The sequence below is a fragment of the Psammomys obesus genome, unplaced genomic scaffold (assembly GCF_907164565.1).
Source record: "Psammomys obesus unplaced genomic scaffold, mPsaObe1.curated_primary_1811, whole genome shotgun sequence".
In the NCBI taxonomy this organism is placed as follows: Eukaryota; Metazoa; Chordata; class Mammalia; order Rodentia; family Muridae; genus Psammomys; species Psammomys obesus.
Genome location: NW_026592548.1, coordinates 3,110,222 through 3,135,425, shown reverse-complemented (window position 1 = coordinate 3,135,425; position 25,204 = coordinate 3,110,222). Strand labels below are relative to the sequence as shown.

The window sequence follows — 25,204 nt, the reverse complement described above, 5'->3', positions numbered from 1 at the left end:
GGAGACCTGATATGACAGGCTGGGGTCAGATGGAAGGGGAGGAGGACCTTCCTATCAGTGGAGTAGGGGAGGGGCATAGGGAGAGCAGATGAGGGAGGGGGCTACAGCTGGGATACAAAGTGAATAATTGTATTAAATAATAAATCAATAAAAAAAGAGAAAGAAAAGGATAGACCAACACTATCCCTCATACTCATAGCAATTAAAGGTATTAAATGTCTCTTTGTGGGAGGAGGAGGAAGAAAAGGAAGAAAGGGAGGGTAGTGTGTCGATAATGATAGAGCTAAAAAATGAAGTAAATGGCGATGGGAGGGCAAGATGGCGTCACAGGGACAACTCGTTCTGACCAGCAGCACAGCAGGATCAGCATAGTGACCAGCAGTCAGAACTCGCAGAATGAAATCTATACACCTAAAAAAGATAATCAAGAGAGCGGACATGGGGTAAGATTATCAATCCTCATTTTGAAAGACAGATGGGATGTGCATTGAACATTGACAGGAGTCTACTGAGCGCATTTGAAAGACTCTAACTAGCAGTGTTTTCAAAGCAAAGACTCATGACCAAACCTTTGGCAGAGTACAGGGAATCATAAGAAAGAGGGGGAGTTAGTCTGATGAGGAAAGGATAGGAGCTCCACAAGGACCAAATATATCTGGGCACAGTGTCTTTTCTGAGACTGACATGCAACCAAGGACCATGTATGAATGTAACCTAGAACCTCTGCTCAGATGTAGCCTGTGGTAGCTCAGTAACCAATTGGTTTCCCATAGTGAGGGGAACAAGGACTATTTCTAACAGGAACTCAATGGCTGGCTCTTTGGCCTCCCCACCCCCCAAGGGAGGAGCAGTCCTGTTAGGCCACAGAGGAGAGCTTTGCAGCCAGTCCTGAAGATACCTGATAAAACAGGATCAGATGAATGGGGAGGAGGACCCCCCTATCAGTGGACTTGGCAAGGGGCACGGTGGAGATGAGGGAGGGAGGAAGGGATTGGGAGGGAATGAGGGATCGGGACACGGCTGGGATACAGAGTTAATAAAATGTAACTGATAAGAATAAAATAAAATTCAAAAAAAAAAAAAAAACCACAAGTGATTGTGTTTCCCAGGTGACATCAGAAGAAGGAGAAAAGAGGGAACAAGTCAGGAACCTGACACAGAGGACCTCTGAAAAGCTCTGCCCTGCAGACTATCAGTGTAGATGCTGAGACTTATGGACAACCTTTGGGCAGAGTGCAGGGAATCTTAGGAAAGAAGTGGGAAACAGTAAGATCTGGAGAGGACAGGAACTCCACAAGGAGAGCAACAGAACCAAAAAATCTGAGCACAGGGGTTTTTCCTGAGACTGATACTGCAACCAAGGACCATGCATGGAGATAACCTAGGAATCATGCACAGATGTAGCCCATGGCAGTTCAGTATCCAAGTGGGTTCCATTGTAATAGGAACAGGGACTGTCTCTGACATGAACTGATTGGCCTGCTCTTTAATTACCTCCTCCTGAGGAGGGAAGCAGCATTACCAGGCCACAGAAGAAGACAATGCAGCCACTCCTGATGAGACCTAATTGACTAGGGTCAGAAGGAAGGAAAAGAAGTCCTCCCCTATCAGTGGACTTAGGGATGGGCATGCATGCAGAGGGTGGAGGAAGGGAGAGATTGGGATGGGAGGAGGGAGGGAATCACAGGGGAGATACAAAGTGAATAAAGTATAATGAATAAAGAAAAAAAACAGTGAAAAAAATGAAGTAAATGGTCTGTTTTGCCTTGTGCTTTACAGGTCCTACTTTAAAGTTTGGTAACTATGATGTGACAGCTTTTTAACTTCTGTGCTCAACACAGATAATTTGTCTCCTCAGGAAGAGAATATGAAGTAACAGTTTTCTTGGCCTTTTTTTGTTATATAACCACCTAGAAAATGACCCCTGGTCTCTATTCCATAGTAAAGTGACTGAGAAGCAACAGACTCAGACAAATAGACATCAAAGAAATCGTGAAAATATATTTTTCTTCTATAAATTTTATAACTTTGCTTTTATTTTTAAAAGAGCAGGAATCTATTTTTTTTCACAATTTAGTGATGAATATATAAAAACCAGTTTACATTGTGTGAGAATTCCCTGTCTAAATCTTTAACGTCCATTCACATGCAATTCAATAGAGTAAGATGCTTTTATTATTTTTTTATAATTCATTCACTTCATATCCCAGTTGTAGCCCCCTCCCGCATCTCCCAGTCCCACCCTCTCTCCCTCTTCTGCTATCCCTCTTCCCTAGTCCACCACCAGGTCCTCCTAAATCCCCCTTCTTCCCTAAGACTCCCTGCACTCTGTCCAAACTTAGGCTGTGAGTCTCTGGAGCTGTTTCCATCCCCTGCTGCGTGGAGTCTTTTAGAGGTCATCTGTGGCAGGCTCCAGTCATGTTCCCTCTCTTCTACTGATTCCAGTGTCTATCCTGTTTTCCCTTCTGAATGAAAATTAACCATCTTCCCTAGGATCCTCCTTGTTGGTTAGCTTCTTTAGGTTTGTAGATTTTAGTATGTTTATTCTATATTATATGGCTTAATATTTACTTATAAGTGACTACATACCATGCATGTCTTTCTGCTTCTGAGTTACCTCACTCGGGATGATCTTTTCTAGTTTCATTTGTTTGCCTTCAAATTTCATGATTGTCTTGCTTTTAATATCTTAGTAGTATTTCACTGTGTAGATGTACCACAATTTCTGTATCCATTCTTCAGTTGAGGGACATCTAGGTTGTTTCCAAATTCTGGCTATTACAAATAAAGCTGCTATGAACGTAGCTGAGCAGATGTCCTTGTTGTATGGTTGAGCATCTTTCAGGTGTGTGCCCAGGAGTGGTATAGTTGGATCTTGAGGTAGAGCTATTCCCAACTTTCTGAGAAAGTGTCACATTGATTTCCAAAGTGGTTGTATAATTTTTCACTCCCACCAACAATGGAGGAGGGTTCCCTTTCTCCACATTCTCTCCAGCAAGTGTTGTCACTTGAGTTTTTGATCTTAGCCATTCTGATGGGTGTGAATGCATCGGCACAGCAGACAGATTCCTGAACAGATCACCAAGAGCTCAGACTCTAAGATCAATAATCAATAAATGGGACCTCTTGAGACTGAAAAGCTTCTGTAAAGAAAGGGCTTTGTAGTACTTGACATTAGCACCTTTCCTTCGCATTTTTTGGCAGTATGACTTTACTTTGTTCCTAGAGAAATTAAAAAAGGGTGGGGGTTGCTCTATGAATATCTTTTTTATAATTTTTTTCTTCACTTTTTAAGTTAATTAATTTTTTTATTAATTACAGTTTATTCACTTTTTATCCCAGCTGTAGCCTCCTCCCATCCTCACACCCTCATCTCCTCACATGCCCTTCCCCAAGTCCACTGATAAGGGAAGTTCTCCTCCCCTTCCTTCTGGCCCTAGCCTGTAAGGTCTCATCAGGACAGGCTGCATTGTCCTCCTCTGTGACCTGATAAGGCTGCTCCCCCATCAGGGGGAGGTGATCAAAGAGCCAGCCACTGAGTTCATGTCAGAGACAGCCCCAGTTCCCTTACTAGGGAGCACATTGGGAGATTGAGCTGCCATGGGCTACATCTGTGCAGGGGTTCTAGGTTATCTCCGTGCATGGTCCTTGGTACTTCAACTTGTTCCTAGAAAAATTTAAAAAGGGTGGGGATCACTCTATGGAAATCTTAAGAAAAATAGCCACACAGAAGTATACTGGGCAATTAGGGGATAGTGAACTAGTTGCTTTGTGCATCTCATTGACACTCTGAACCAGGGCAATTTGATTACAGCATTCACTACACAGAGAAGTCAGGTCCCTCACAATTGTCATTATGCCACTTTTTTTTTAATTAAATTTTATTTTTTATATTAATTATATTTATTCACTTTGTATCCCAGCTGTAGTCTCCTCCCTCCTCCCCTCCCAATCCCATCCTCATTCCCTCATCTCCTATGCCCCTCTCCAAGTCCACAGATAGGGGAGGTCCTCCTCCCCTTCCATCTGACCCTAGCCTATCAGGTCTCATCAGGACTGGCTGCATTGTCCTCCTCTATGTCCTGGCAAGGCTGCTCCCTCATCCTAGGGAGGCGGTCAAAGAGCTAGCCACTGAGTTCATGTAAGAGACAGTCCCTTTTCCCATTACTAGAGAACCCACTTGGAGAATGAGCTGCCACGGACTATATCTGAGCAGGGGTTCTAGGTTATATTTATGAATGGTCCTTGGTTGGAGTATCAGTCTCAGAAAAGACCCCTGTGCTCAGATATTTTGGTTCTGTTGCTATCCTTGTGGAGCTACTTTCCTCTCCAGGTCTTACTATCTCCTCCTTCTTTCCTAAGATCCCCTGCACTCTGCCCAAAGTTTGTTTATGAGTCTCAGTATCTGCTTCGATACAATGCTGAGTAGAGTCTTTCAGAGATTATGCTACTTCTTAAACACTGCACAGTACAACCAACTGTGTCAAGGAAATGTGGACTTGGACTTGTTCCTAGTTCATACTTGTGGATAGAGACACTGTTTCTTTGTAAGTAGATAGGTGCCATATTGCTTAAACATTGCAAGAGATACAAAATCACCCTGTTTCTATGAGAATATACAAATAGTGATTTAAATACCAGAGGTAACAAATAACATAACACCAAAGGAAATTCCAGCAAGATTGTTAGGAAGGAAATAGCCAGGGTGCCGTGCACCCTCCTTGTAGCCTTTACCTTTCTGAGGTGGGATTAAAGCAATGATGTGTCAACATTTAATCTTTTCCCTCTCTAGTATTGGGAGAAATTTTCTAGTTTAATGATTTAAAAGAGTACAATGACTTAACTCAAGTACAGAGATGTATCTTCAACCTTTTTATTATTTATTTCTTGTTTATGAGAGTATTTGATTCTTTTAAGTCTTGTAAATAAACTTACAGAAAACTCTGGAAATACTTTTCAAAAATTATGAATCCAAATGTCTCTTCTAAATATGGATGTAGTTAAAGTTAGTGGGAAATGAAGAGTGTAATAGAACACACTTGTTTAAAGCTGGCTCTGGCTCAAGAAGGATTACTCTGAGATGGTCCTTAGAGGTAGCTGTGCTGGGAGGTAGAACGTGCTGCAATTAAACCAGATTGACACACCCAGGTCCTCATCCCCAGAATATACAGTTCCCTTAATCCCTGTCCCATTCTTCAACTTCTCACATCGTGACCTCCATCATGAATATAAAACAAAGCTTCTCCTTCACCTGAAAACAACAAACATGAAACACAACTGCATCTTCCCTGTGGGCTGCACACACCATGCTGACTTTGGGGAGCAGACGGTCAAGGCACACAGCACAGTGCCTACTCTGATACAAACAAAATCCTTCCTGACAAGGCAATACAAAATAAATCCAGTAGAAAGGTTATTTAGCTATTGCTTTTATCTGATCAGAAAAGACTCCTTCCCAGTGTCATGTGTTTGAGATGCTGAAAGATCCCAGCTAAAGTCAGCAGGAAGATATAAATATGGCATACATTCATTAATAGTGTACCAGGAGTTATTTTCAGCATTTAATGCTTTGTTATAGATTTCTATACTCTCATATATAGAACAAACTTACTTTATATGTTTTTTATAGTTTAAAATCCCTAGAGATGCATCTTTCAGATAATTTACAAGATGAAAATTATTTTGAGCATAGTAGATTTAGTGATACTTTAAGATTTATTTAGTAACTTTTCATATTAAAAACAATGAGAATAGTGAAAGTCTGAAATAAGACACTAAATAAGTTAGCATGGGAGGTGCAGCAGACCAGAAAAAAGTCAAACCTCAAATCTGGACAGCCACTGATTGCCTTCCTTCTCCAGAACTCATGATGGTTCTGAAGAGACATGAGTCTTAAATGTGTTTTTCTTGTTAGATTTCTGATTTAGTTGTACTTTGACAAAGGAGAATAGATTCAAAGTTGTCTTCACTGAAGAACTCTAATAACACAATTTGGGATAAGTGATTCCTTTTCTTCTAGTGAATATTATTCTATTCTGGTGACTTTAAGTTCCTTAAAGCCAGGAATGAATCTGCTCTATTTCTTCCAGCAGACACAGAACCTGACACATAGTCTGTCTCCAATAAATGTCCAATGAACACATAATATTACCACAGGTATGAAAGCAGCCGTTTTTGAAGGAAGATTTTTCTGGTATATGTCTGAAAGCCCAATTTTCAAATTAGAGGAAAGATAATCTAAAACCCTTGAGGTAGAGGCATCTCTCAGTGAAGCAAACCTGTGAAAGGCCATGGCTTTTCTTAATGATCTGTGACTAAAGGAATTGTGGGCACAGAGCTTAAGGCAGAAGCCAGGAAGACCTGCTGCAGGACATGTAACACAAGCCTTCTAAGTAGTATTGTAAACTCCCAGGCTTAAATATCCACAGAAAAAGCTCAGAGTTCCAGCATCAGTGCAGAGGTTTACAAAGGCAGGGCCTTCCTTTATTATTACTCAGTCTCGACCATCGTCCAAGGAAACCATGAGCTGCATGCAAGCTCTGTTTTCTGTTAGGAGTTACTGAACACGCATGGAAAACAGCTCCAGCCCACAGTGTGAACCCCTCAGAGCTGCAGGCTCTGGACAAATTTAATCTTTTCTTCTTTGGGTGAGAATTACCTAACATGACTCCTGTGTGTGTACCCAAGTTCTCTGCCCAATCATTGTATTTCCCATTTTACAAGTTGTATCATTAAACAACCAGCATTTGAAGGCTGTGAAAGAGCGGCATTTTATGGTTGAAGTCATAAAAATATAAGAACCATGAGTGCCTTAAAATATTTAAGAAATACAACAGGAGTAAAGATTTTCATTAGTCGGTGTTGCTGGGATAGCAGGAACTAAAGAGATGCAGTGTAAAACAGTGAGTAACACTCTTGGAATAAACTCCATGTGGAAAACTAAGATTTAATTAAAAATTTAAGGCTCTGTCATCATTATTGAGATCACATGTTCACTAAGGGTATTGTTAATGTAGACCTCATAAAAATGGGGTGACTCTGAAGATTATTATTGGCAATGAGACTCTTCTCAAGGAGCAAATAACTGCTTATTTGGATTGATTGAGTTATGCAAAATAATTTATTCTACCACTGTGTGTCGTACGCTGTGCACTGAGGAGATGGAGTGACAACACTGTAATTATGATTTATAGCTTTTTTTTTTGTCATGCCAGAGTGTTGTCTTTGTCTGAGTGTCCATGTTCTACTTTCATTCTGCTGCTATGACAAAACATTAACCAAAAACAACTTAGAAAATATTTGTTTGGCTTCTACTTCCAGGTCATAGATCATCATTGAAGGAAGTCAGGTTTATGAGGCATAAACTATGGGGGACACTGCTTGTTTGCTCTCATCTTTCTCTCTGTATCTTTCTCTCAGTGTCCCTCTCTGGTTCATGCTCTGTTGGTTTCTTATACATCTGAGGACCAGCTAGCCAGGGGCTGGTGCTGTTCACAGTGGGCTGAGCCCTCCTTCACCAATCATCAATCACGACACTGTCCCAAAGATGCACCCAAGGGTAAATCTGCTCTGGGAAATCCCTCATTGAGTCTTCCTTCTCAAGTGACTCTAAACTATATAGAGCTGACAGTTGGAGCTTACTCCAACTTTCCCCAAGATGAACAACTTGAAAGAATTTAAGACGCATAGGTAGGCAACCAGATCAAGTAAAACAGAATAAAATCTCTCCGAGAGCTATGTTGTTGGGCTGGTGCTTGCTGTGGTGACCAGGCTCCATTCTTCTGAGGCCTCTGAAGAACCTTGTCAGTTTACTTAAAAACATTGCACCCCCCCAAAAAAAAAAACATGCACACAGCTAGTTGCTATAGCAATAGTCAAAGCTCTAAGCCAGTGAGGCTGAGGCAAGACACAAATGCTAAAAACAGTACATTTTGAAAATACTTCATGTGGGTATACAGAAGCAGCTACTTATTAAATATTTTCCATGCATGCTCACTACTAAAGCCACCAGGGGAGATAAGAAGAAAACAAAGCACAGACTTTGCATTTACGGAGCCATAACAAAACCATGAGAGACGCAACCATGCTGCAAAGCTTCCGGGGAAGGTACTGAGCATCTCAGACATGAGCCTGGTCTGGGTCCCTGAGAGCAAAGCTATCAGGCAGAAGATGTATGAGCAGTTGTGAAGTAGCTGTGTGATTGGTACTTTCTCAAACTTCTAGACCTTTCTCTTACACAAGACCCTGTTTCAAAAGGCAGATGTCTCTCAGAGCCATGAGAGGGCATCGTGGATCCTTCTCATTTAAATATAGATCTGTCATTAGCTGAGTGCTGTGCTTAGTTTTCTGGTTTGATGGCCACAACAGGGGCAATCTGTGTCTTCTGTGGTCAGCTGCGAAAACAGGCATGGCTGAAAACCTGCCCAGAGGTTAAGAGATAAAGTCTCCACTCCTCGCTTGTATATTCAAACAGAAGCACAGATAAGGGTAATTCTCCAGTAGCTCTCCTGTGAATGTTTGCGTGTATTTAGGGAATGAGGACCTCATGGACAAGCAAAATACAGGATCTCCTGTTGAGTAAGATGAATGCTTCAGTAGTGACAGAGCCCTGAACTTAGCATGGTGCTGTTTCCTCTCCATTTCATGAACTAAGCTTCATGGAAATGCAGAAATTTCCAAAAATGGAAAAACATCTATTAATTTAGTTAATTTAGTTTCCTGTTATAAATGCTTGATACCACCAAGCACTTGATGAAAAGTAAATTAAATAAGACCCTTACTTTCCAGAAACACAGGCTCTCTCCTAAAGGCCATGTAAAGGGTGGGAAGAACTTATCAAGTCAATGGCAATGGAGAAAGTGAGGGACAGCAGACTGATTCCAGTCAGCATAGGGTGTGACTCAGGAAGTATGCACAGAGGTGGAAACATGGAAACCACACACCTCCATGGGACACAACGCATAGCTGGACGTGCCTAGAAAGCTGAAAGGTTGTAGCAGCTAAACTTCCTAGAGGTCGGGAACATTCTAACAATGTGAGCAAGTCATATTGGAGTGGAGTGTCAGTTCCAAACACAGAAGCTCAGCCCAGACAGAAGCTGACTCTGTAATGAGCACAGAGAGTTTTCCCATGTGTCTCCAATGGAAGGTGGTGGAGCAGAAGGGCTGGAGAGATGGCTTGAGAATGTGCCAGATGGTTTCAGATTCCCTACAAACCATTCAGACCGTATCAAGACTTTGCCAATGACCAAAAAATGCTGACAATTATTAGAAAATCTTTAGGTAAAAATGAAAGTCCAACTTGAGCATGAAGAGGGGAACAATTTAATACATACGTCAGAGCCACAGCTTAGGTTGTCACTGTCCTTTTAGGAATTTGAAAAGCCAAAAGTAACACAGAAGGTAACTAACATTTGAAAAAGGAAAATACTGTCACAACCAAACTCTAGGGAGCTCTTGATCTGTTTCCCAACAGGACTTGGTTTGGTTTGGAAAGTCCTACCTGGAGATGCCAAGAGACAATGTCATCATTAAGAAAGACTCCATGTTTGGAAACACTATATAGTAATCCAAATAATTTCACAGCCACAAAAGACAGAAGCATATAGATAAAAAATCTTTAAAATTTTTTAAATTTGAAAAAAAAAATTTATTTTTTCCATCTGAGATTGTTATTTTATTCTTTTTAACTTATTTATTCACTTTACATCCTAATTGCAGCTCCCCTTCTCTCCTCCCAGTCCTATCCAGGCACACACCTCCCTCACATTTCCCTCTCTTCTCCTCAGAGAAGGGGGAGGTCCCCCATGGTCACAAATCTGTCCTGGCACATTAAGTCTCTGTAGAACTAGGCACATCCTCTCTCACTGAGGCCAGATAAGGCAGCCCAGCTAGAAGAATGGGATACAAAGAGAGAAATCAGCATCAGAGAGGGCCCCCTCCAGTTTTGGGGGATGAAAACCAAGCTTCTCATCTGCTACATTTGTGCAGGGAGCCTAGGACCAGTCCATGAAAATTTTTCCTAAATTTGAAAATTTCTTTGCCAGTTTGAAATTTCTACCAACTCTGCCCTTGCAAGCAGTGAAGACACCGCTCAGTGGCAGGATGATGGATGACCTAGGGATATAGCTGGGCTCTATTTTTATCTCTGTAAAAGCTTCTTTTGTTCCTTTTTGTTTTTCAGCAAAGATGATGACTTAAAGGCCCAAACTCAAGCCTATGTACTAAAGTATTAAAGACAATTTATATCATGTTTTGTATGTGTACATTTCACACAAAGAGGACTACATTTCAGGCATATATGCACACACTGAAATATGTACAGCACATTTAGAAAATGTTTGCAAGAAAACCTGGAATGCATAAATCTGCATAACCAGACCATGAGCCATTTAGGATTATGCAAGGCAGCCTCCACTGACAGATACTTCACACCAGAGCTAGCATGTCCACATAAATTACTTCTGGTTTGGGGGAACCCCAGTAAATAAAAACTCCAGCCTAAAATTCTCCAGGATGTTGTGGAGAATTTCAAACTCTGAGGTTTTATGTCTGTAACTAGAATGGATAGAAGGCAGCAGAGCCTGTCTATGTTTGGTTGATTAATTTCTAAAATTCCTTTTATCCCAAATTAAAGGTAACAATCTTGGGGAGTTTCCTTGTGGCTTGGTGTAGATAAAAGTATTTATCTACAAATACACATATTTCTGAATGTAGACAATGATGCTGATGACCTTGTGTTTGAAACTTCAGTGTAACCGAGGCTCTGGAGACAGAATGATGTAGCAGGAACTTCGGCAGAATGGGATTCAGGACAACAGTCTGACATACAATCACTTATCAGTTGCCAGGAGCAAGCCACAAGGACAAGTCTGTATGCAGGAAGGGAGGAATGGAGAGGAATAGGGTGATTCCTCCCTACTTCTGCTCATCTTACCTGGACACACAGTCAGCTGCAGTATGAGTCTGAGTGTCTCCCACAGGGTGCTGCTCTGATGGTGTGCTGAGTGAAAATAACCCTGAAAATATAGCTCTGTCACACAGCCACTGTTCTGCAGAGATGCAGTTCTATAAGACCAACATCCAGAAGATCCCACAGTGCAGGACACTGCACACTGTACAGTGTTCATCCTGGAGGTCACTCACTGTGCCGCAGCTGGGAGGGTGAGTATGACAAAGGCTGGTCTAGCCAGCTGTGCGAGACACAGTGTCATCAGAACCTCCAGAAAAGCCTGTGCCCAGGTGGCCTGAGGGGCACATATGGTTAAGGCAGGAGAAAGGTATCCTTTGAGGGAACTCTTTGCAGTCAGGCAGAGTCATGCTGTCAGGATGACTTAGCTAACAGTACAGGACTTGCCTGTGTCTAATGCACGCTCTACTTTGGATACCATTCTCCTTAGCATGAGACCTAACTGGATGCAAATCATTCAGTTCCCACTAATGTGTAAATTCCCCAGGATTATGTAAATTGAGGCCAGTTTTGTCTTGCAGAAGCAGAATTCATGTGACTTAAGTAGTCCTACCTAAGATTACAACAGGAATCTCAAACATCCACTCAAAGCTAGTTGAGGAAGTTAAGAAACTAGGTGAGTAGTTGATATTGAAACAAAACTACATGTTTTACAGTTACATTTGCTCTTTTGTGAAAACTAGAGAAATACAAAGAGAAACCACTGAGGCTGAAAATAACACAAAGTGGCCAGAATGGTTGGGAATGACCACTGGGATCAGATGCTGTGGGATGAGCTAGAACCTAGGTGATGTTTTCTCTCCACAACCAGGAAAGACACACACTCAAGCCTTTTTTTCTTTTCTGAATACATAGGCTTATCACCCCACAGAATATGCAGAGGCTTCTTCTGTGGAAGGGAGATGAGCTGAGCAAAAAGTCTGATGGGGACTTGGGTGGCATTTGGTATTTAATATGGAGAAGGGCTAAAGGGTGCAGCTTAATTCTGAACCGCTGCACATGCTATGGGGTGATAAGCCCATGTGTTCAGTGGGAAAAATGCTTGAGTGTGTGTCTGAGTCAGTTGTGGCCAGAAAACAGAGTTCCATGACCTCAGACTACAGCTTTGGCTTAGACCTAGTTAGTCCTCTTAACCTTCAAAAAAAGAGAAGAGAAGAAGGGAAGGGAGGGGAGGGGAGGGGAGGGAAGAAGAGAAGAGAAGAGAAGAGAAGAGAAGAGAAGAGAAGAGAAGAGAAGAGAAGAGAAGAGAAGAGAAGAGAAGAGAGAGAAGGAAGGAAAGAAGAGGTGGGGGGAGGTGGAGAGAGGGATAAGGAAGTGTAGGCTTCCTCCAAGTGGCACTGAGAATCCTGAAGGTTTCAAGTTAAAGGAGCCTGGGGCTCTTGCTCCCTGGAGTAAACTTGGCAACCTCAGTTACCAGATGATCATTTTTAACAGATCAGCCTATCTCAGGGCTTCTCATATAAATCAGAGCCCTTTTCATGACCTAGCTCTGCCTCTGATCATGTGATCTCTCTTCTTAGCAAGCTGCAACATCCTTCCCCAAACCATAGAAACTCTAAGTGACCCAACAGAATCCAGGTCCATGCCAGCCCTGGTTGACCTACCCAGTGCCTTTTGCAGTGATGTCTCTTATGACAAGCTGTGTGTTTCCTCCTGGGTGACCTGCTGGAAGAAGACAGTCTGTCCTGCATGGGTCTGTATAAGACAAAGATTGAGTGTCTCCTTAGATGTAGCAAATATGCCTCTGTGCTCATTCTTAATAATATTTAGTGTGTTCTATGCATATATTTTAAGGTCAATGAGCAATGGCAGTAAGCTTGATTTTTTTTATTATTTTATTTATATGTGTGTTTGCCCAATATGAGTGTGAACTCCCATTCCAGGAATCAAGTATGAAGTTCAAAGGACAATTTACAAGAGTCTGTTCCCTCCTACCACATGGGTCCCAGAGTCTGAGCTCAGGTCCTCAGCCTTGGCAGCAAGAGCGTTTACCCTCTGAGCCACCATACCAGTGCCAGAATAAGCTATTCTTAAAGGACAGAATAGAGTCTATATATCTTTGGTTTCGTATTACTTTTTTGTGCTTCAATCCTGGCACCAAATAGAGGGGTTGGGGTGAGGGTGTAGGGAGATTCTGAGTTGTCTGTGGTGTGAATGGTGACAGCCACATGTGAATAATTAGGAATAAGACTTCAAAGTCCTTGGATAACTAACTGCCCGCCATTTTTGCCTTTCTGGGTGTAGCTATTCTTGCCTACAAAGAGGCAGGCAGCCACTGCTTTACTCTAAAGAGAATCATGCTATAATTTCATTCACAAGGAAAATAAAAAAGTTCATTTGCTATGTGGCATCAGTGGTGTTTATAAGTGTGTTGTTTTAATTGTAAACTAGTTCATTTAAAAATAGACAATTGATATTTTGTCATGTTTAAGAAAAAAGGTGATGTGGGTTGAAGAAGATATTGGGCATTAGGAACAAAGATGGCATCTCAAATAGATGCCAGCATCAGAATTTACATGGGAGTGTGTAGAGTTAAGTAACCACTGGGCCATACTAGAGCACTCACCATTGTAGTCCTGTCATTTAATATTTTGTTTGGTACCTCGTCAATAAAAACTTACTGAATTAATGAAGGGAAGCACATCCATTTATGGTCTAGGACATGAGCTTCTGTCCTGCTTCAGAAGAGAGCCAGTTTTGTAAGACCAAAATACATATCAGAACTGCAAATTTTTCATTTAATTGAATTCTTCCCTTGAGCATTTCTTGGGCATCTGTTATGTGTCCAGATTTTGTTTCAGGCAATAGAAACATAAATGAAATATGAATGATGCTAGAAATAAATATATGAACAAATATCTGCAACACGGGATGGTAGCGGGTCTGTAGAGGGTTGTATGCAGTGCTTTACAGAAAGGCTGGTCAAACGTTAAAGAACACTTTATGTGCAAGAGAGCAGACAGTCCTTCTGAGGGCCATTTACGTTCTGGGTGATTCTTTCTTAATATGTGACAATAACAAAATAATTTACCTTACTCTGAATGGTTAGCTTTTGTTGCTTACAAAGCCACATTCTGTGATTTTTTTTTACTACTGTCCCTTCATTGTCAGTTTCGTTGCACTCAAAATTCTTAAAAACAACTCTAAAGTAGCTGTGAACAATTAAATATTAATACTTTATAAATAGGTATCAGACACTGAAAAGCTCTGTTAGCGGCAGACTCAGGTTCCTCTTCTTCCCATTGAAAACACCCACTTGTGACAGATGTGCTCACATCAGTACTTGCTCTTGCATCATGTCCTCTGCTTAGTAAAAACTTGCAGTTCCAGCACTGGGATTTGCAAGAATCAGCATTCACTGTGGAGGCCTTCCACCGTGGGGATAGTGTTGCCCTCATCCCCTGTAATTTCTTACAAATATAAGAACACAATTACTGCTCTTGTTATATGGTGACAGTCCTTTATGAAAGTTTTGCTCAAACTTTAATGCTGGTGATTCAAATTCAGAGCCAAGGAAACTGCTTCTGGATTTGAGCTGTAGATGTACGGATGAAATGCATATCTTTATTACAGGACTCATTTTCACCAAGAACATAGGACTTAAAAATGCAGCACTTAAGCATAGCAGGAGGCTCTTAGCAAGCTGTTAGACACATCGTTCTTGCTATTATGTTACAATAAGCAAGAATGGGTCACAAGCCTGTGTGAGCACCTGTGATGCTCAGTGTCAGGAGCAGCATGATCTACACAGCCTTCGGCGACAAAGCTACCTATCAAGAGCTGCAGAGCTCCTTAAGCCTTAAGTCTGGTTGCCTTTGAGGGCTTCTGTGTGTTGAGCTGCACTTTCTAATGGTTCTCGGCAACCTATCCATCCCTAATGTATACATTTGGCTGTAGGAAGCTCTTGTCAAGTTGTGACCCCTTTTCATTACAAACCCTGTTTCCTGCCCGTAGCTGCATTTTCAGTCCCACTCCTTCAGCCTTCAATTTCATGACCCAGCAATACCCCAGCATTGTGCCTGTAGCCTTTACTCATACCGTCACTGTGTTTGTCACTGCATCTAAAGAGCACTTCCCTTTAATAAAACTTCTTGAAATCAATTCGCTCCTGTCCAGGCAGCTTCATGTAATTTTTCTACCAGTAAAATTTGCATATTCAAGTCTAATGTGGTATGGTATTGTAGTACAATTTTTTAAATGTCTTCACATACACACATGCAAAACAAAGTCTTTGGAAATGAAGGTCTGTTTTCTCACCATTTAATGGAGTATTTGGCTGAACAATGAAAGCTTCACAAATGTATGCATAGGTGAACATTTCAGGTGAATGCAAATAATTACAGATCATGTAAGATTGTCAGTGGCCTTTTCTGGGTCCAGCATGATATGCTTCATCTCCAGTTCACACCACAGCTCCACCAGGTGGATTACATCATTGCTCTTTTGCCCTTGAGAAAACTGACCTCAAAAGGTTAATCTAAATAGGCCTTGTGAGCAAAACCCTTTCTGTCCCAAGCAACACCCCCATTTCATCTAGCTGCCATTTGGGTATTGCCAAGAATACCAGAAGATGAGAACTCTGTTTCACTGCCTCTTTTCTGTTCCTTTCTAGCTCCAAGCACAGCCCAGTATGGAATCACTGGGGGTGCCTGCGACCTTCTCTCCTGCTGGAGCCTGGTGTTGACACTATCCTCCGTCCTCAGTATATTCTACCTGAAGAATGCTGTCCTACAATGAATCTAAAGACCCATGGAAGGCTTTGAAGGAGTCTCTGAGTGTGCTGATGGCTGGATCCAATCTCGTGCAGTTAGGTTGAAGCAGCGTGGGATACAATCGGCTGTCTGTAACCGGGTGACGCCGTGTGTGGAATCACTGGTTGTGTAAATACTTTCATTCTCCTCTCCTTTTGATTAGACACACGACCTTGTGAAGCACTGCACATTGTCCTTTTTTAAGATGTGAAAGCTCTGAACTTACTTTTAGAGGATATTAATTGTGATTTCATGTTTGTAATCTACAACTTTCAAAAGCATTCAGTCGTGGTCTGTTAGGCTTCCGGCTGTAGTTTACATGACAAATATTGCAGTGAACACATGATTCTTTAAGGCTGCAATACAAGGGTCCCGTGCCCGGTTTCAATAAGAGTCAACCCACATTTACAAAGAAGCATTCTTTTTCTTTTTTGATAAAAAAAATCAAACAATATTGCCTTCAGATCATTTCTTGAAAATATAACACATACCTAGACGTCCCCGCTCGCATGACATCCAGGTTTTGGAAATGAGCCTTGTAATATAACTCGCTGTGCTTCTCCTTCTAAGTTCAGCATGGGTGTGCCTTCATAAAATAATCTCCTTGTCTCTGACAAACACATAATGTTTTCCTAAACTTTGCAATTTGGAAGCAAAAGCAAATTACACCACTAAGCTAAACTTCACCTCATTTCTAAGGGCCAAGAAGCTGTTTTATCATTACTCATGGGGCCTGAGAACTTTGCCCACAGCATCTCAGTTTTCTTGATAAAACAATCTAATAACATGGTTGAAGTTGAGGTTAAATGTTAGTGCTGTTGTGGAAAGGCATAACCAGTCAGAGGACAGCACACCCTGCTCAAGAGACCCCAGGTAATGTAGCAGTCTCCTGCACTGTTCAAGTCAGTGTCCTAATTCGGCTTCTCTACAGGGACACAGTCCTATCACCATTAGATGGGAGTTCGTGAGTGCTCAGATCAGTCTGCTTTGACATCATAGTGACTGTCATTCGGTTGATAGGAATGCATGTTACGTTCTTTAAAATTCCAAATATTGTGCATCCATGCACACTAGATCAACCCTGAAGTAACTAATCGTTCACCAAAATCTTGGTAGTCATTTCCACTTGAGCCGATTCCCAAACTGAAGACTCACCATGCTTCGCTGCATCTGACAGGACACGTGAGATGCAGTCAAATGGACACATACCCACAGAAGGAGGGCGTCATGGGACATGTTAACCACTAAACGATTGTGAATATTACATTTTTTCTATTTAAAGAACAAAACTACATTTTTGAAGGAAAATGCTGTTAGTCTAACTACTATATTACAGGAATAGGCTCATGGTCTTGCTTTTGACCAAAGAAAGACCAGAGCCTTGAAAGCCATTTTTCAGGTCTGATGAAGTTGCCAATTTCAGCACGCCTAGGTTGCTACAGTGACCTTCTGCACACCCTAATTAAAGACCTACTCTTAAAACTACACACAAGAACTTTTACCATGATTATTTTAGATAGTTCATGTTTTTCCCTAGAAGGATGGCTTTAAAATTATGGGGTTTTTCTTCTAAACAAACTTTAGACCCAAAAAATACCATAAATCAATTTTAATTAGGAAAATGAATCATAAGTGAGGGGACATAAATATATAGTCTTCCCATGAAACGGCAATAATGTGGCATAATGCTATTAAATTTACTAGCTGTAATAAATTTAGGTCATTTTGATTGATATATTAAAAGTGAATTTTGAAAATTATGGCAATTAAATTTCTAGGTGATTTGTTACTAAAAATGTTCTTTGTGGAATTAGTGAGCAAACAACAAAATGTGTTTCTTTGTATTGCAGCTTTAAAGTAGCACACTCCACAATAACCTACTTATTAGAGATAGCGGTGCTACCATGGAGTGTTGGCCACCTGAACTGTTGTTTGGGGAGAGAAGCAGATGGAGAATGCGTATTATACAGTGACTGTTTCCCTAGAGTTAAACATGCCTCCTCTGTGTAAGGTGTGTAGGGTACATGTGAGGTAAACTGAGGTATAAAATACAGATGAACCAAATGATTAGTTCTAAGTGTTGTCATGATTCCAAATCTGTGGAGTCTGGTGTTTTTCCATAGAGTGTGACAAAGGACAGTCATAGCTCAGTAGCTACACGTATTTGCCTTTATGTTAGAAGAGACTTTCTTGAGTGACATTTTAATAGAGGAGGCATCCACTATGTTTTTCTGTATTACAGCAGCATAGTCCTTAGGCGCCTGGACAGAGTGAAATCATGAGTATTTATGAGTTCAGTATTGTTCAAATAAGGCTACAGTATTTGCTTTTTTGTGTGAATGTGCATATAATGTTCAAGTAGGTGATTTTACATTTACGGGCATCTGAAATGTCTGATTACTCCATTTTATTAGTCCTGACTGTACAAGATTGTTGCAAATTCAGAATAGCAGTTTTATAAAGTTAATTTATCCTTTGATCTATAACAATTTTTTTTAGCTATTCATTTCAGCATTATGTTTCCCACAATACCCATTTATGGGATTCCTTTTGTTGCCCCTAAATTTTCAAAGAAAGAGGGAAAGAAAAAAGTGATTGAGAAAAGAGAATGAGGAGAGGAAAAAGGAGAGTGGGGGATAAACAGAAAAGATTGAGGAAGCAGAGATGGATTGGAGGGGGTGGGGTGAGGCAGAATTTCTGAGCCTGTGCGCTGCGTTCTTGGTTTAACTGCAAATGGCCTAATGTTTGTGCCAGTGCTCTAAACCTAAGTCCTTTTATGCCCTGAGGTCCTGCTGGGCAGAATTGATTTCATCATCAGCACAACCCAGGCCACAGTACTGAGTGCGTTGTGCAGACACTGAGATTTGAGAGAAAGCATTTCCATCATAAAGTCACTTTAGGGTTCATAACTTCACTGAAAAATTATCCTCTTATAACATTTATGCTATGTCTATAAAATAGACTGGAGAGCTGAGAATTACCCAAATAATTCAGGACAAAACTGCACACATATAGAGAAGTACCCCAGGCTGTGAAGTCTGAACACTCTAAGCAAATGAACTATCAAAGTCAACCAATAACAGATTGAATTACTGGATAATTGTTAATTTACCCATTGTGCTTAGCTTTGTAACACAGCTGAGAGTTACCTATTTAATCTTTTCAATAAAAGTTTTTTTTGAAATTCAGAAATGATTTAAAAAAGAGGTCAGGTTTCTAACTATTTATTGAAGTGTGTGGGTGTACAGTATTTCAATAAATATGAATATGGATAAATGGTATTGCCTTAAGATCCTCTGAAATGTACTTACTTTAAAGACTGGGAAACTCCCTTCCTGTCTTTAGTAAAACATCCATATTTCATAATCTGATGTAAAATATGTTGTACTGTTTCCAATAGGTGAATATAAAGTCAGTTTATCAATTAAAATATGTATTTGACTTATTTTAAACTCTTGTAGTCTAAGAGAAACAGAGACATAGGCCTGCCCCCCCCCCCCCCGCCTCGGGTCTCCCCACACTGCATAGCAGCACACCGTGAGAACTGGAGTGCTGTGACTCTCAGGGGCTCCATGCTGGATCGGTTAGGATTCCCTAAAGGTTTGACAATATGCACAACATTCGTCCAAAAAGAACTTTCTGGAGATGTATCATTCTTGAGAGTTTTACTTGAAATGGTACTTGTCTGCGGTAGAGCCTGGGGACAAGATCTGATGATCGTATAAACTGACAGTCCAACTGCTGGTGCAAGTCAGCCTGGCTTCTTAGAAGAGATGGGTGGAATGCAATGGAGAGCATGCACACTTCTCAGGGCATCTTCTTTTACACATCTTTCTTCCGAAGCAAAGCCTGCTAGTGAATACAATATATAAATGAGTCCATTCCACAAGTGATTGGTTTAATCCCTCTTACCTAAGTCTGCCTCTATGTGATCACGCAAAATGAATTGGAATGTTGAGGTTGGAGAGTCTGCCCAGCCTTCTCCTGCTGCTGCTCTTACAGAGGATCCAAGTTTGATTTCCTGCACCCAAATAGATGTCTCATAACTGCCTTAACTCCAGCTTCAACAGCTCTGACGCCATCTTCTGGCCCCTGCATGTACTGCATTTACATAAGGCACCATTCACTCACAAGCCTCTCTATAAAATGGAGTGTTAGGGCCACATGTGGAATGCACAGCTCTCCAGTGTGTCACTCCGCAATATCCTCAGACTGGGAGAGATATGTCTCATACATTTACATATATGTTCCGATTTGCACACCCATTTATAGATTTATTTATTTATTATGTATCTACTGGTTATATGCCATCCTTTCATTATCCAATGCTCCCATGAAGTTAAATAATCCTTCCTATGTGCAATGTGGGGAATATAGTTATATTGTGTTCTCAAAATACAAATGTGATGCAAATCCTGAAGTTTTGGAAAATATGACTTTGTGTATGTATGGAGTGATCACATTAATTCCCTATTGAAGGGGATGGAAAAGCGTTACAGCCAGGTAAACAGGACAGTCCAAAACCACACACCTCCATAGTCCGAATACTGAAATCAATATGCTAGCGACAGCAGACCTGCTTCTTCTGGAATGAAGAGAGTCCCACTGAATTGTGAACCATGATCTGTAGGGTAGCTGCTTCTGCACCTATAGAGGTTTAGTGTCCTTTATACAAAGCCTATAAAAATTCAAATGCTGAGAAAGGTTCAGAATCCTGGTAAGCAAGTCAAGGTCAGGTGGCCTGAGGTGGTGACCACCGAATAACGAAGGCATACTCACTGCAGCCCATGCTTTCCCGACGTGATGAGATGTGACACACTTTCCAGCAGCGGGACACCGTGGCACACAGCTTCACTCCCTGCCCCCAGGAGGCAGAGGCAGGTGGATCTCTGTGAGTTCAAGATCTGAGCAGTCTACATACTAAGATCCTGGCTCAAAAAAAAAAAAAAAATAAGTTAAAGCAGTTGAATTCAATAAATTGTCAATATTTGAGCTTTGATAATTCAATCTCTCAGTAACTGGCAAACCAAAATCTAGGTTATTCACATATCTGACCTACCACAGTCTCTCTATTCTAAAGGCTCTTGTTCGTTTATCTCACAAGCCACCACTCAGGAGTCTGAGGCATGTGGAAAGGGGTTTAAAAACATACTATAAAGACTACATCACTACATGAACCTGCTCTGTTAAATAAAAAATAAAAGTAAGTGCATTGGGGGGCATTTATTAAAAGAATTAAGGATAAAATCTTTGCATTGCTCTTAGTGAATAGGCATCAACAGCAAGACACGTGGACCAACCAATGAGAGAGCATGATTCCACTCACATCCAGTACAATGATGAGGACATTGCAAGCCTCCATTGCAGGAGCTGACTGGCTGCTTAGGCTGAAGAGCCCACATAGTCTGAGCTGGTGAGAACTAAAGGAAGATATGTGGTCCACCCAAGTGCTTTCCCCCTTACTTTCAAGTGGACTTCTAAAAGCACTAGGGAGTTACTTAGTGAAACTGGGAATTTGCAAGCTTCATTAATTTTGACCTTTTTAACACTCAAAATGGTAACGTCACACTAACCAAGGCCATGTTCATACTTCCTGCAGTTCAGAACTCTGTTTAAACAAGCACTGCAAGCCCACGAAATTCCTAAGAGAGCATGGGATTTAGCTTAGAAAAGGGACTTAAGAAATAATCCTTCAAGACTGCAACAGGGTAACAATAAAGAACAAAGGTTTCTTGATTGTTCTTAAAAAATACTAATAGGGCCACAGAACTCCCATGTTGCTTTCTAAGCAGCTCCATTGATATAGATGATGGTTGCCTAGAAACCCCACATCTCCCTGCACACAGCTGACAAGCACCTGGCAAAAGCAGGGTCAATAACTCATTTTTAATGGCATCCTTAAGAAACAGTTGGTGGAGACTTGAAACTGTTTTATGCTGTTATCCTTAACAAAACAAAACTTACACACACAAAGTCCCCCTGTAAAAGGTGGTCTGGAAAACAAGCTTGCAAACTGGACATGTGGCATTCTGTGTAATTTCAAATAGATAGATAGATAGATAGATAGATAGATAGATAGATAGATAGATAGATAGAAGAAATTGCATCCATACAAACCACAGTTTCTGTTTCTGTTCTCTTTGCTCAGATTTTAGCATAAGGAACATCTTGTGACTTAATTAATGAGAAGGCAGCACCTGCTCTCAGAGCTGACGTGGAGAAAAACAGACTTTTTTTAGTTTGGGCATCAAATTTGTTTCTGAAAATATGTCCTTCTTGTTGGTAGACAATTAGGCTCATGTTTGGGACATCTTCAGTCATATGCCTCAAAATGTCGACAAGAAGGAAGACTGAGTTTGTATTTTCATTACATTTTTAGTAGGGTCTTTTTTTTTGAAAATGTATATGTCTACATTACAATGAAGCAGTGTTCATACTCAAAACTTGTTGTTTTCTCACAATTCAGCTCTTGCAATGTGGTGACAAAGCTTTCTAGTTTGTGAATGACTAAGACAAGGCCTCCTTAATGTTCTGTTGTCAGGATGAGCTACAGTCTGCAGTGTACTGGAGATTCTTTTAAAGGACAGTGATGTCCGTTCCTGGATATCAACGCGACTACAACTGGAATTAACTGAAGCCCAAGCAGCTATGTACACCTATGAGGGAATTTTTTTATTGAAAATACATTCTTCTCTAACACAATACATCTAACCCCAGTTCCCCTCCCTCCAGTTCTCCCAGCTCCCTACCTCTCCTCTCCCTAATCCACTCTCCCTTCCTTTCCCTAATCCAGCTTTTTGACATGGAAAGGCCTACTTTTAATCCAGCTCTTTTTATGTGGGAAGATTTACCTTTAATCTGGGCCAACCTTCTATTGGTGGCCTAGACAAGGGACAAGGAAGAAGAAGGCTCCTTGTTCTTTGCCTGCTTGCCCTCACTCTCCTCTCTGGCAAGTCACTGGCCATAGAGCCTGTTTTATGCTTTAAGCATAAACTGAAGACCAGCTATGACATCGGCCTCATTGCCTGAACAACTACTGGATTCTTAGACTTGCTGTTGGTAGACAGCCATTGTTGGACAACTGGACCACAGCCTGTTAGCCACTCTAATAAATCCACTTTAGACAGATTAATTCTATCAGTTCAGTTCCTCTAGAGAAACCTTACAGACAGACTGAAAATGGATATAACTTCTGTCATATACCTTGGAATGTTCTTGTGACAATCATTCATTCACTCACAAGACAATCAAGTATGATTTAGTGGCCTGGCAGATCCATCTAGAAAGAGTCTTTTGGGATTATCTGGATGTAACCATCATCACCAAAGCAGGAATCTCTCTAATGTAAATTCACCTTAAAGCTAACGAGAAAGAGAGGGACAGGCTGAAGAGAGGTGGAAAACAGAGGACGTGAGGCTGGGCCTGGGCCAAGGAAGGGAAAGAGACGCAGGGCAGGGAGAGACAGAGGAAGTCAGGAATGGAAGGAAGGAAGAAGAAAAGGAAGGAGAAGGTTTGTACATGGCACGACCCTGAGAGTAAAAGCAATAGCTTCTCTTTACCAGGTGGCTTCAATTTCCACATTTACAACCAGTAACAGTGACATGAATAAAAGTTGTTAATCACAATTTTAAATTTTGTCATTCCTTGTCTTTTTAAAAGTTTGGTAATTCATCTAAAATTAGATTTCGACAAGTCAGCCATTGCGACTCTTCCTCAAGGACATTTGGAAATAGTTCATTGTGTCACACAAGATAATACAGAGATCAAAATTCCATTTCTCCATGACTTCGATGGGATTTTGAGATAAGGATGGGAGCCCTTTCTTGCTAAAAGACACACACATACACACACACACACACACACACACACACACACACTTCAAAAAATGTCCATACCTGTTGATATTTAGCTATTTACAACAATGTATCCTTGAAAGAACATGGATGTGCTGTAGACAGAACATGAAAATTCATTACACATTTGTTTCTCTAATCATTTAGTAACAATTTTCTAAACTATAAATGGAGAAAAAGATTCAATAATGCTTATATGCTTAGTGTTTTCTATATCCAAATTCTTTGACTGCTCATCAGATAAATACATTGAACACTATCCTAATGTTACATTTTATGTAACATAAACTTGAAAAGTGATAGAGATAGATTGATTGATTGATTTATGATAGATAATAGATAGATGATAGATTGATAGAAGATAGATAGGTAGAGATGAAAGATGATGTATAAACAGACAGATAGAATGAACATGGTGTTAGAACAGTTTGTTTTATTTTTTATGTATATGAATATTTTTCCTGCGTGTATTTGTGAATAACACATGTGATTTGGACCCATAGAGGGCTTTGGGTACCCTGGAATTGAATTACACATGCTTGTCCACCACCACGTGGATGCTGGAACTGAAATTCCAGCAAGAACAGCCAGTGCTTTTAACCACTGAGTCATTTCTCAGGCCCTGAAAAGGCATTTCTTCAAGGCAGTTTGGCTTTTAGGTAGGAAAGGGTTCCGTAAATTTAATAACTTAATTTTACTAGAGACATTTGTACACGTAATAAAATCACATGCAAGAAAAAGTCACATTCAACTTTCAAATTAACACAAACAGCTAATCACTCTTAGAAAAATATCTTCCTTCAGCAGCAGCATGTTTCCAGTCAGTTGTCTTTTTAAAGTGAAGTTACGTACATGTTAGTTTGAGTGCTGAGACATTCTGAAGTACACAGCAGTCTATAAAGTTTATAAGTCAAATGTTATACCTCCATGTCTTCATCTAGATTCTCTGTTATTAAATATGAAGTTGGTATGGACAAATGTCACTATGAGAAGAGGACAGCTGTGAACTTGGTAGAGTAAAGCCAGGGTTTGTTGGGTGGTAGCTCCATGTCTTTGATAGAAAAAAAGACAATGCAATGCTACGTTTAAAAAATAGGCTCCTATTTCCCTACGTCACAGACTTTTGTCTTGGAAAAGGTGAAGAAGCAAACTGCAGTGTCTGTCATCATAACACTCCTCCAACTTCCCAGCTGTGTGGCCCTGTGTCATTTAAAAATGAGGCTCCTGATCTTAGTGTGGCTTGTTATGCTATGTTTCGTGATGTCCCTGGGAGGCCTGCTCTTCTCTGAGGGGAGGAGAAGGGGGTATGGATCTGGGGGAAAGGAGAGGTGCAAGGTAAGGATGGAAGAGTGGCTGGGTGGGGGGAGAAAATGTGCAATTGGTGTTGGGATATAACATATGAGAGAATATTTTTTATAAGGCTCATCCATTCCTTCCATCACCAAGAGTCTGTGGAATCCACACTGTGGGGCACTGAGCTAATGAAGGGTTCTCAGTGTCTAACTAGAGAGAGGTGCACAAAATTAAAGGATTCCAACACAAAATGGCTCCGGAAATGTGTGCCAGGAGTGTTGGGGACAGAGAACAATGATCAACTAACCATCTTCAAGGCAGGAGGAATTTCACAGAGAA

The 25,204-nt window shown here is 40.9% G+C and overlaps 1 protein-coding gene across 1 annotated transcript in view; it reads left to right on the top strand.

Moving 5' to 3' along the window:
* The window catches only part of Negr1 (neuronal growth regulator 1), a 727,531-nt gene extending 708,388 nt beyond the window's left edge, over positions 1 to 19,143 (top strand). The window contains exon 7 of the mRNA XM_055614379.1: positions 15,581 to 19,143. Within this exon, the coding sequence (XP_055470354.1) occupies positions 15,581 to 15,705 (125 nt within the window). The 3' untranslated portion in view covers positions 15,706 to 19,143. The remainder of the gene's footprint in view (positions 1 to 15,580) is intronic.
* The last annotated feature ends 6,061 nt before the right edge of the window (positions 19,144 to 25,204 follow it).